This window comes from Musa acuminata, chromosome BXJ1-6, assembly GCF_036884655.1.
Source record: "Musa acuminata AAA Group cultivar baxijiao chromosome BXJ1-6, Cavendish_Baxijiao_AAA, whole genome shotgun sequence".
NCBI lineage: Eukaryota > Viridiplantae > Streptophyta > Magnoliopsida > Zingiberales > Musaceae > Musa > Musa acuminata.
Genome location: NC_088332.1, coordinates 42,237,557 through 42,250,991, shown reverse-complemented (window position 1 = coordinate 42,250,991; position 13,435 = coordinate 42,237,557). Strand labels below are relative to the sequence as shown.

The 13,435-nt window shown below is 36.7% G+C and overlaps 2 protein-coding genes across 2 annotated transcripts; one reads left to right on the top strand and one right to left on the bottom strand.

Annotated features, from left to right (window-relative positions):
* Window positions 1-455: 455 nt before the first annotated feature.
* Window positions 456-7,372, bottom strand: LOC103989508 (putative glycerol-3-phosphate transporter 5). Its single transcript, XM_009408377.3, has 2 exons — window positions 6,352-7,372; window positions 456-1,106 (listed from the first exon to the last, which is right to left on the bottom strand). Exons 1-2 carry the CDS (start codon window positions 7,280-7,282, stop codon window positions 562-564), a joined length of 1,476 nt encoding a protein of 491 aa, XP_009406652.2. The 5' UTR covers window positions 7,283-7,372; the 3' UTR covers window positions 456-561.
* Window positions 7,373-12,216: 4,844 nt separating this feature from the next.
* Window positions 12,217-12,962, top strand: LOC135677859 (transcription factor ILI5-like). Its single transcript, XM_065190273.1, has 2 exons — window positions 12,217-12,471; window positions 12,566-12,962. The coding sequence occupies exons 1-2, from the start codon at window positions 12,370-12,372 to the stop codon at window positions 12,719-12,721; spliced, it is 258 nt and encodes an 85-aa protein (XP_065046345.1). The 5' UTR covers window positions 12,217-12,369; the 3' UTR covers window positions 12,722-12,962.
* The last annotated feature ends 473 nt before the right edge of the window (window positions 12,963-13,435 follow it).

Below are 13,435 nucleotides of genomic sequence, written 5' to 3'. Positions count from 1 at the left end.
ATGGTTAACTGAAATTTCATCCATGAAGGACATCAACACAAAAATATCACTGAATAGAGTCACAATCATCCTCATATTTGCTGGTGAATATTAAATTTTCATTCTACTAATAATACAATCTATTGTTGTCAGTGTATATGTAAATTTGAAGGTAAAATGCACAATATAAGATGTAGTTACAGTCATAATGAATGCTGTTAAATTTACATTCAAAATCAAGCTGAAAATGTGCTAAATTGAACAAACACCATAATAAATTATAAAATCACTTTTTTATATTATCATCAATCTATTGGAAAATTTTGAGACAAAACAACAGATTGAGGAACTGGAAGATCACGCTTAGATAGTACAATCTCTGAGGGGCAACCATGGGATGAACCGCAAGGAAACGTTATCCATGGAGGTCATCCTTCATCCAGCTCCAAGAATGTGTATCGAAAACAGATTCAAAATGGATAAAGAAAAAGCAACTATATTACTAGTACAGTTGGTACAAAGAATAACAATGTGACACATAAGCACGAGAGCTCTCAATACATGCGTGGTATGCCTATCTCACTATGTTTGATTGTTTGATGTCATAGTCGACTTTCTTTCACACATTTTGCTACTAACTTCAGCTTTTGCAAGGTGTATCAAGAAGGTAATTGCTAGAGAAGTTGAACAGATTAGCATCAGAAATACACTGTTCCATCCTCTAGTTGAAATATAGCCTGTAAGCAAAGGTCCCAATGCTGCCCCTACAGATCCAGTAGCATCTATAATTGCTGTAACAGTGGCCAATGCTCGAGAGTTCCCCTTAATCACGTCTTGAGTACCCAAATCAGCTGCAACTGCCGTTGTTATCAGCGAGTAAGGCCCATTAACAAAATATCCGGAAAGAAACATTAAGCTAATGTTGAGTTGCATTGATATGCTTCCATATGATCTGTAAGCAATAAGCGCTGGGATTGAGAAGAAAAGGAAAAAAATAGAAGTACAAGCACGGGCATCAAGCCTATCCGACATTAATCCAGCTGAAACTCCACCAAGTACACCTCCAATATCAAAAATTGTTGAAAGGATTCCTGCATTTTTATGTGATACATGCTTGCCAGCAACATCTACAACAAATATTTGCATGAGTTATTATTACAATCTTTCAAAAAAAAATTTCTCACTGACATGTAACTTTAGGATAATAATGTATCACATGACTTGTGCTATTTTCTTGACAGTAAGTTTCAAAATAATCTAAATTTTATAAGATTCCAGTTAAAAACTTGAAAACTAAATTATACTTTGTTACAATTGGATTTATTTGAATGAAACCATCATTAGTTCTAATCACTTATTGTTTGACAACATTGAATATAGGTTAGCATATAAAATTATGATTCTGATCAAACTAAAAGAGCTTTTGTTTAATATACTAATAAGAAATGGTAAATGTTTAACACTAAGCATGGCATTTAAATCTGACAGAAGATCAGCATATGCTTAGCAACAAATCCAATCAAATCCAAGCGAAGTACACAGAATTGTTACTCTGCAACATTGTAGCGAGCAACGAGATTCATTTCATTCACACTCTTAAATTTATGAATTTCTGCATCATCACTCCTTTAGGAAGAAGCCAATTGATTGTTCTATGGATTGTGCCGTGAAATTCAGAATTATTATCAATGTCTCATGAGTTTTGAAGTTGTCTTTGAAACATTAATTTACCGCACATATGTTCTATAATCTCAGCCTTCTGAGCTGATCCAACTTGCAAACACAACAGACTTCTGTGAATTGCAAAATCTTGTTGGCTGTTAGTGGATTTATTCAATGTCCATCTTCTTGATATGTGTGTATTCTTCCAGTCTGTTTGAGCAGGGTCTAGCATGCTTCATATGATCATTGATGGAACTACTACACATTCTATTGGTTGAAATTATCTTGAAAGCAGCTACTTTTTGTTGTCGAATTTCAGTTCCTATTACATTCTCTTAATACACACTACCTAGTCTCAGGATCATATGATTAGACTTTCGGATGTCTATCTACTTGTCCCACTTTTGCTGGCATGTCCATGTTTCATACTTTGAAACAAGGTTCGGTGTGCTTGTTTACATCATCCAGAGTTTATAATTTGTCTGTTGCCTTCAACCCCTCAAGAGTCCTTCACAAAGTGCATACTTTCTAATACGTGCAGTACATGCCCATCCAGGCATGTACCATGATGCAAACAAGCCCAAATAAGGGTGGTATACCACATGAGAACCTTTTGGTCACATGATAAGATTATCACCTTCTATTGAACATCTATTTTCAAGAAAATATGATACCGTCCAAGAGACATAAGACACAGATAAGTTTAAAAAATAGGTAGATTAATGGGCAGAGTGAAGAGATGGATACAAGAAGAATTATAGGGGAAATAATCATCAAGACATCACCCAATGGCTTACCACCATCATGTAAATAGACTACTAAGATTAGAGACCCTACTAACCTGACTTGGAGCAAAAATGTACCATCAGCACCGATCACCAACATCATCCTTCCCTCGACTTACTCCTACTCGGGTCTATAGGGGTGGTTAGCCATCATATAGAAAAGAATAAGCCTCTTTAAGTCCAAAAGGGAGTCCAAATTGTCATCCATTTTGGACTTACCCCTAACCTCGTATAAGCAGGTCGATCTTCAAGATGACCTTTTATAGATTTGAGACTAATATTTAGACCTTCAAGATGACTTTTGGTAGATTTAAGACTGAAATAAGTATTTAAAAATCAAGTTGTATTTAATTAACTTCTAATCGAACTAACTCATCAAAAGTTGAATGAAGCCAGTCAAACTATTACATAAGTCAGAATAGACATCAATCCAGCATCCTTGCATGCTCAAATAACTAAGGTCAAATCATAGGCCAATTGAATACAAAGCCCAATCAACGAGCAAGTTGCAAACCCATGCCCTTATTTTAGAGGACGGTTGGGCCTCTAACTTGGCCAGACCTAGTTCCCGCTTGGTTGGCTCTATGATGTTCGATATAGAACCCTTTTATGAGGCCAACTCATTCGACTGCGGATGTGTTCACCAGAACCCCCTTCCGAGTGTTGTAAAAAAAACATACATAATGAAAATACTGCCTTTTCAGCCTCATCTTATCCCTGAGGTGATAATTATGAATTGTTGGGAAATAGCTTAATAAATTAAGACACAGTTAGATCTCTATTTATTCATTTATATGTAATATTGATAAAGGAATTATTTGAAACCATTTAGAGATAATTCCCAGAAACTTCAAAAGCCTAGAGCTTGGCCTTCAGATGTGAACAACTGTGTTTTTGCTGGAGTTGGAGGCTTTAGAAGACTGAAATATTTGATTGCTTGCTGAGATGTATTGAGTTGATCCTAGGCCTGCTACTAGTTTGTGGTAATGGTAGTACTATGTAAGTCGCAATATGTTTACCATTCCCACTTTTTGGTTTTTCGTCAATATTCTTCAACTTAAATTGCTTTCTCCTGTGAATGAAATTGATTGACATCTTCCCATAGTTTTAAGTATTTCAAAGCTACTTTTGGAGAGACATCCAGTGCTCACCGGTCAGTGGTTGAAGGCATCCAGAGACATGGTATGGTTGAAGTCTTGATGATGCTATGCTTCATATACATATATGTGAGTTAAAAAAGTCTGATCTTTCTGATCAAAGTAATAAATGCATTAGTCTCTATTAATTCTTAAACCTCATTATCTAGGGGGAAGGATCCCCTAACAACCCCTCAAATAGGGGAGGACTCCAGAAGCAAGGGCTACATCAGGGGAAGGATCCCCCTAACAACCTCTCAAAAGGGAGAAAAATTAAACCACCAATATCCTGCCTAACAATTCTCTGAAGGATCCACTTCTTGTTGCAAGGCATGAAGGTCTCTCTGTTATTAAAACTAAGTCAACATTATATCCACTAGAGTAATGACCATTTGATTCTTAATACAAGTCATGAACTTTATAACCATAAAAGTAGAGCTTCATGGAATGCAAAAGCACTTTTGTAAAATCAGTTTAGTAAAACTGTTGGGACTGCATGGAATCTCCTTGAGGCTCTTCATTTTATTCTATCAAGCATTCACGACAACCAAGTCTTCTCCTCATCTTTAAGGTCCAAAAGTATTAATTTACTAGGCTCTTTACATTTGTGTCCTAAAATCCACTGCTATTCACTTTGGCAACATATATTGTTCCTTAGCCATTCTATAAATATGTTTTTGGGTATCATAAGAGCCTAATAAGCCTAATATGCCATGGCCAAATTTGATATTTTAGGTTTGAATAGATTTCTAAGAATAATTATACTGGTCTGGAAAACCTAAGGCATGGTTAGCCTAGACTCAACAATGAGCATTCTTGGACATTAAAATTGCTTTGAGGATTGACAATATTGGAATATTTTTCAACCCACCATCACTTCTAGGAAGGCCTTTAAGACACTATCTGTCAATAAACAGTACTTCAATCTGCTAGGAAAAGATTTAGACCACCTTATGGAACTTGCAAGCAAAATTACTATTCTTATTAAGATCACTTGATATCACATCGCGTGAACTATTATGCAAGTAGATTAAAATCTGTCATCTGGTTGACCATAATTGTACGACCAAAGAGCACTAGGATAGCCTCCTTAAACAGAAGGTAATTGATCTTCACACTCTATGTAGGCAATGATTGTACCAAGCAAGTTCAGTGCCAAATGTAAGAATGCTGAGGCAACTTTTTAGTCTGCAAGGATCCTTATATAATCCAAGAAAAGGTCAACCTTGAAAATCCACATTATTAAATTTAGAAGAGTCGATCTTCGCCTGTTGATGAGTAATATGTCTTTGCTCTACCAAATGTACCATCAGAAAGTAGCAAAGAATCGACAAAGAATCTATTGAGGATTCGGTATTTCCAATTGGTGCAAGGATAGCTACTTGGGGAGGATTTAGGAGTGCAATATGGTGATGACTTCGCTTCCAGAAGCAGCATATGAGGCCCGTAAGGCCGTCCTTGAAGGTCAATAATTATAAGTTGTAGCTCAAAGGATAGCCATCAAGTAAATATTTTTCTCTACACCTATCAACTAGACAACCACTCCTCGGACCTTTGCTAGCCACAGTGAACTAGTGAAGTGCCAAGGATGTCAGGTTGATACTGATCATATGCTCGAGACATTGATTTAGTCATTTGACATGATGGTGTTAAAGTCAGTTCAGTGTCCATCTTGGCTTTCTGAGCTAAAGGTACCACATCTTACAGCTAAAGTCAGACATTATTAGGTCTGACCACTTGGTGGGAGCTGTCATCCTCATAATCATCCAATTGATATCAATTCCTCGCTAACATGTGCTAAATAAGGGAGAGGGTGTATTATCTTATTGAAGCTAAAGGGATTGGTTGAATCATACTTTTATCTTGTAGACACAAAGAAGATACTGCAGTCACCGTCTTGTTTACAACAATATTGTCAAAATCGGAGTTGATTGAAACTTACTATGTTTCGATCTCAGCATTGATCATTTCGTATTGGTTGCTGATAACTCACAATTTAATTGTTGAATGATCTCATCATGTCATTTTTTGGTGTATCTAGTGATGAGTGAATCATCATCTGAAAATACTCATTAAGAGGTCTAGAAAATTTTAAGAATAAAAGTTTAACTGAAAATCATAAAAAATAGATAAATCCAATATATTAAGGAAATCAGTTAAAATATCAACTAGAATTAGCTCTTCACTGTCTTATTTGAAATCATCTCCATCATTAGCTCACTAGTTCTCCACCCTGGGCAAAAATATAACGGATGCAATGTTAGCCTTGAGGCCAATAAAACACTAGCTATTTCAAAAGTGATATCATTCGCATCTCATCTCATAGCATGGTGCCTATGCCAAAACCACCATTGTGGACACCATGGCTGCTGCTATGACTGCCTTCTGCAAACACTAGCAGTCGAAATTTTCGTGGTAGTAAATAGCACATGTATGACATAGAACTGCAAGATTTTACAATTGATAAATATAATGAACATGCATACTTCCTCTCTGTGTTTGCGAAGTTTTCTTGTAGGCATGGATTTGAGGGGTAGCAAAGCAATCTATATTCATGTCTCCAAAGTCAAAGTCTCTATTAAATCCAAATCTATGCTTCAGATGCTTCTGATGTTTTCATGTTATATTTCATAATATCGAAAGATCTTTTGTTATGCTTATCTCAAGCAGTTTGTCCAAAATCTGAACTATGCCATCCGCAAAAATTTTGGGACATGTAAACATCTTCTATAAATATAGCAGAGTTTAAGTGAATCCCCAAAAGCTGAAATAACAGAATGCAGACGTACCAGTATGGCGAATATAGAATGGCAACCAATAAAGGAATGTGTATGCCACGAGCTTGGAGAAGAAGAGGCAAAATGCAAATGGTGCCACACCGGGCAACCTCCATGCCTCCAAGAATCCAATTGCTGTCACCGGATCCGCCTCATGCATTTCCTTCGATTCAAGAAGACCCATCTCCTCCCCAATCGCCTGATCTAAATCTTCCAATTCTACAACACCAGGTTCATTCATCTCGATCTCCACGGTAACAGATTCAAACCCTAGATCTCCTGGATCAGAGACCAAGAACGCCCAGACAAAGACTCCGACAACGGTGATGAGAAGCCCCGGAAGAAGGAACGACCAACCCCACCCGAAATCCAGCACAGAGGAGGCGATGATGGAGCCCAGGATGTTCCCGACGGAGGTGTTGGAGTTCCAGACGCCCATGATGAGCCCGCGACTCTGCGACTTTCCGAACCAGTTTCCGACGACAGCGACAACGCACGGCCACCCAATGGACTGGACGAGCCCGCTGAACACCTGGACGGCGAGGAAAAAGCTCAGGCGGTGGACGCCCCACCAGTAGGCGACGCCGAAGGCGGAGGTGGAGGCGCCGCTGGCAAGCATCCCGAGGGCCAGGAAGCGGCGGATGTCGACGCGGTCGGCGACATGGCCGGCGAGGTACATCCCGAAGGAATAGGAGGAGAGGAACGCGAGGTCGAGCTCGCCGAGGCGATGGGGTCCGCGAGGGCCGTCGAAGGGCGGCCATCCGCCGCCGCCGGAGGATGAGGACGGCGCCTCGGGGCCAAGGACGCTCTTGACGATGCTGGGGGGCTTGCGGGAGGCGTGGAAGGCGGCGTATGCGGAGAAGGTGAGGAGGAGGACGGAGATCTGGTGGAAGAGAAGGCGGCGCCGCTCCCGGGGCGGCGGCCCAACGCTTTCCGCTTCCATCGCAGAGCCGGATCTCTCGGGTTCGGTGGTTCGGAAAATAAGTAAAAGATTAGAATATTTTTCGAAAAATGTATCTAGAAAAGTCGTACTTTCTTTCACTTTTCATAAATATGATAAATTAAGAGAGTCTTTGAACCGACTGCAGTCCTCCCGATTCCTTGAGGGGTTCAAATCGGTTCGAACAGAACCGAACCGAACATTATGGACTGAAATAAGAAATAAAAGCGGAAATTTATCCTTTCATAATTCTATTGTGGTTTTATTTCTAAGATGTTTTTATTTGATATATATTTTTCTCTGATAAAAAACATAAATTGTTTCATATTTACTAAATAATAATAATAATAATAATAATAATAATAAAACGGGAGATTTTGTCCTTATAAATAATTGTTTTAAATCTATTTAATTATTTGTGTATTGTCTGAGATAACTCTTCATAGATTTTGCTAGATGACAAGAATAACCTAAGGTTTGGTCACTATGGTTAGTCAAACATGACCTTATGGTAGGTGTAGTCATAATTTTAAGCTCACCATGTCTCGATTGGACCCATATGGCTGGCTCATGTTAGTCTATATAGGGCCGTGAAGCAACACTAAAGCTTTGCAATGCCTAATTTATGGAGTGTTAGGTGAAGGTTGGTATGTTCCTCATGCACTCTTATGGTTAGTCAAACATGAGCTTTAAAAGTGGGTTGTGCGCTCGTGAGCACAATATAATTATATTATCTCGCTCGTGTGCCTAAATCTGCAAACAGATTTCTGCTTGTGTTGGCTTGTATTTGGACTCGAGCCTTTGCCCGTGCATAAATATTGGGCCATGTGAAATCTAGCTATAGTTGTATTATTATCATCATGTAAGCTACTCTCTGTGGTGATTATTGATATAAATGGGACATGGTGTGGTACAGTTGCAAAGCTTGGAAATAGAAACTTTGTATTTGATTATTGTTTTTATTGTGTACATCTAAAATATAATCAAATCAATCTTATAAATTGTGAGATTTACAAAAAAAAAAAAAGGGATTTGTAAGATTTAGGAGGAATATCTAATTTTCTCTAATGGTAAGAATTATCATGATCAATCAAGAGGTATAAAATCTCTTTTACCTTTGATGATGAGACTAATAAATTGATTGATTGACCAAAGAACATAATTGATGAGTATCTTAGTGTACTATATATTATAATTTAAAATTTATCCCTATAATGATTAGTGTTCGTATATAGAATGATGGAACATAACTCTAAAATTTAGAGATTTAAAAATTATTTTTCATAAGATATGACTCTACACATATTTCTATGTCTTTGGTAAGAATTCTCCTGTTTAGATTCCCAAAAAATAAATCATAATTAGTCATGTCACATACGTTTAGATTCTCAAAAAATAAATTATAATTACTCGTGTCACATATTAAGAAGTTATAATCGATCATCTTCTACAAAATTAAAGCCAATTTTCCACATACTTAAAAAACTAAAGTTCATTTGAGATCACACGATGATGATGAGAGATCTGTTTGAGATCCCTCATCACGAGGATCATGCACTGAAACATAAATCGGGCAGGGTAGGAATCGCAACAAATGGTGGTATATCGATTAATTCAAATTGGGTGGAGAATAATCGATTAAAAAACTATTAGAATGGAGGATTGGATTTCATTGGTCATCTTTTTATACTTAATGATCAAATTATCGATAATCTATCTAACCCGTTTTACCATTCAATCTTATCTTTTTCCTCTCATTCTCCATCTTTCTCCATCTCAGTGGCCTTCTGTCACAGTCACCTTCTCTTGTTCTTATTATCTTCATGACTCTAATGCCTTCTCTCTAACTTTCATTTCTCTCGATTTTTATTGGAGGCTAATCGAGTATTATATGCATAAAATTATAATATGATATTTTTATATAAAAACTTGTAATGTCATAAACTAAAATCAAATAATAATAAATCAAATATACGATATATACCTTTTGATGCTATCAAAAAGTTTTTATCTAATTTATAGATGCATCATCAAGATTCAAATGTCACAATGATATCGATATGTAATGAAAGTTCCGCTCATTTTCTCGGACAAAGAAAAGATGAGAGAAGATTTATAATCCTCTCATTAACTGGTTAAGTTATTTCGCCTTTAAAAAGTGTTGTTATTTTATAGACGAAAGTAGAGGGTCTAAAATAAATAATTAGAAGAATTATTTCCATCAATGTCATCTCCCAAAAAATATTACCATAATTAATTTTTTTTAATTTATTGATAATCATAATCAAAATTTAATCATATCTATAATATATCTTGTCTAATTAGACAGAGCCACAAAATTTAACATTCTCCCATTTGACTCATTAATTGATAAGATATAAAAAAATTAATTAAAATAAATAAATAAATAAATAAATAATTTTTTTTACTTAATTAGAATTTAAAACTTAAAAAATATTTTATATATGCTTATTATTATTTTTAAAATAGACCAATAAATCTAATAAACATAATACCATATTAGTTTGACTATCAATAGTGGTTATATGTCATTGATGTCATACTTTCATCTATGTATCCAATATTGTTAGCATTTCATTTAAAATGACCCAATTAATTTATCTTGTTAAGATAATTTTATTATTACTTTGAACCATAATAATTTTAATTATGTAAATAAAAATATTAATTATAATATCCACTCACATTATTGTATCTTCTATAAATTGCTTATAAACTCAATCGTAAAAATATATTTGTTTTGTAAAACCTTAATGAATGGATTAATAATTAATGCAATGGATCTAAAATTTTTAATTGACATTAATTATTTTTAGATTTTTTAATTATTAAATACTTTATACCATAATACATATAACTGCTAAAGTATTTGCTATTCTTAAAGAAGAAAATTACTATAATATGTCACAAAGCATATCTAATTATTTATCAATTGAGTCTGACTATACTGAGTTCTGACATAAAATTTTATAATTAAAAAATTTGATTAATAATGTCAAAGCATGTCACAAAATCAGCTTCTATAGTTGATAATGTAATAATACATTACTTTATATTTTTTTCTTATAAATTACCCATTCAACTAATAATTATAAAATGTAAAGTAACCTTACTGTTATTTAGGAAATTTACAAAATTAACATATAAAGATGATATATATATATATATATATATATATATATATATATATATATATATATATATATATATATATATATATGAGCATATAATCCTTATCATCCGGTAACAAACATCAGTTGATATAATTGTATGCATTCAATGATTCAATGAGTACATATATTAATGAGAGAACATAAAAAAATCTAAAACAAGCTTCAACAATAAAAAAAATCCATCAATGACAAAATTTCTGTCAAAAGAAACATATTCTAAATGTTCAAAATTAACCAAGCGTTTCATTAAATTATTAGCTTAGAAAGATTGGATGTTTGCCACACAAAAAAAAAAAAAAAAGCTCCCAAATCTACTAAATATTGATTTAAAATTAATTTACAAGAGTCTCAGATGAATTCGGATATATCGGTTTCGAACGATCCAAGTTATATTGATTTTATCCCCCATCGATGCTGCACAAAACGTCAAAAAAAGGCTTTCGACGAAGGCACAATGGGGTAAAGAGACTATCCACTCCGGTGCTTTAACCTATCACGCACCTGCAACAACCAACGTGATGCATTTATTGCCGACATCGACACCAACATTAGCTATCTGCAACGGGTCATCACAGAGTCTTGTTTAATCGCCACCAGTCCCAAAGCCTTATCTTGCATAAAACCATGGGCGTACATGGGTGAAATCCCTTTATGATGCTGATATTTTAGGTCCATGATCACAACTTGTGGTATCCAAGCTTAAGTGTATATAGAAACTCTCGAACATTATTCTAGTCAAGTTGCAACGATCGATGAGCATTTGTTATGCTGCATCACCTGCGACATGCCATATCGCCATCTCCACGGCTTTAGCACCGAGGGAAGACATGGACAATCAACCCTATCGGCCCCTCGGAGTTGTGTACGCTCGTAAAGCTTTTTACAGGTTGCATAGTACAGGTTTAATCTGGAGAAGACAGTGGTACCCAATTGTTCGTCCCTTGCTTCACGTGAAGTGGCGCCATCACGCTTAGGTGAACGCCCTTCTCGTCAGCCGCTTTTTCTGCGTCCTCGTCTGTGCCTTATGCATGCATGCAGTTTATGTTCAACGCAGCCGCGAGACAATCACATGTGGGTGCCAACGAGGAGTGAGCAGCCTAAGCACGCAATGCGAGTGCGCCTTTCGCAATCATGTCCGACGGAGACATCGAGTTTGGTGTGCTCCTCCTCCGCTTCTTTCTTTGATCGATCGATCACTTTCATTTTATTCACTCATTCTCCACTACATACGCATTGGTGAATAATGGTCGGCTGTTGTTTTCCAATCACACAACACATTAACTTGCCAAAAACACAACAATGGAAAATAATGGTTGTGTACTTACTAATGCAACACGAAGGAGTTGAAATGAGCACAACACTCCTCCTTCGATCTTGTAAACATGGAGTCCCGCAGAATGACGCCCAACCCAGTGGGCAACCATCGCTGCCACTTGAAATGAGCCCATGTGCCTGACTACAGAGAATCCATCACGCACGCTGTGAGCCACTTGAAATCAGCCAGTTGCACCCCTGACTGCTTAATTAATGCAGACGACCGCAGGGGGCTCCCTTCGTTTATTGGCCTATGCTGCAATCTAATCTTTTCACCCTCAACCTTGTAAAAAGCGATGGAATGTGACAGTAGCGAACATGAAAAACACATCACATCATTGTATTTTGCGTCCCACTCAATTCATTATTGCAAGGGTAAACGATCAATTTGAATCCATGATCCAAGTCTTTACAGGAACTGTCGAGAGAGAGAGAGAGAGTTGGGCCTCCCAACGCCAGTGCGGAGCTCTTCAGCTCTATTTCACAGTGAAAGGAGTGGGTGTCTCTTGACCACCTCACACAAAGTTCTCACACTCTCCCTTGCTTGTTTCTCTCACCCCGATTTCGCTTCGCCTTCCACCGATGTCTGGCAGAAGGTCCAGGATCTCAGAGGAGGAGATCAAGGAGCTAATCTCGAAGCTCCGATTTCTTCTTCCCGAAACCAGCCGTCAAGGCGGAAGCAGAGTAAGTTTACTGAACCGCCATGATCGCTGCATGTTACAGATTAAGCTTTCAACATGAAGTTTAGACTTGCATGCAATGCATGACTGATGTGCAGGCTTCAGCTGCAAAACTACTACAGGAGACATGCAACTACATCGAGAGCCTCCACCGGGACGTCGACGATCTTAGCGACCGCCTGACGGAGCTGATGGCGACCATGGACATCAGCAGCGCGCAGGCTGAGATCGTGCGGAGTCTCCTCCGCTCCTGAGCCGAGTTAGCTACTTTGCTTCATCGACTTATAGCTACGGAAGGACAAGGTTTATCTATCTATCTATCTATCTATATATATATAGGAGGAGCTCTTAGGACGACTAGTTATGGTACTGCCTGTTTTCTTTCCTTGCTCATCTACATTTGTCTTTGAGGTCATCATTCTAGTGTTTACTAACAATAATGTCCATTCCATATATATGATGCAAGAATAATATATGATGTGAGAAACAAGGTTTTAGTTAAAGATCCATTTCCATTATAACCTGTTGTGCAATAGGCAATCAATCCTCAGGCTTGCTTTTAAACTAATCAGCATTTTTGTGGACCATCATCAAGAAAATATATTATTGATTATGATGGGAAAACATGTGTAAGGTAGAATTTGATCTCAAGATTTTACTTTTGAGTTAATCACAGTATACATGCCACCTCTATTTTGGATATAAAAATCATTTACGATGAGGATTTGAATCTTCATTCTCAAAGTTTTTATAGGATGAGGATCTAAACGTTTATAACATAGAACAATTAATCGGTCCAATAAGGAGTTAAAGACCATTCCTTTCTCATAGCCATCTTGGGAATGATAATTTTAGGTGAGAGATAGTATCATATAATTAATGGTTGGATGGTTGGTAGAATATTATTCTCTATCAATTAATATTATTATCTAATATGTATTCTTTCTCGGAGTAACAGTTACACTATG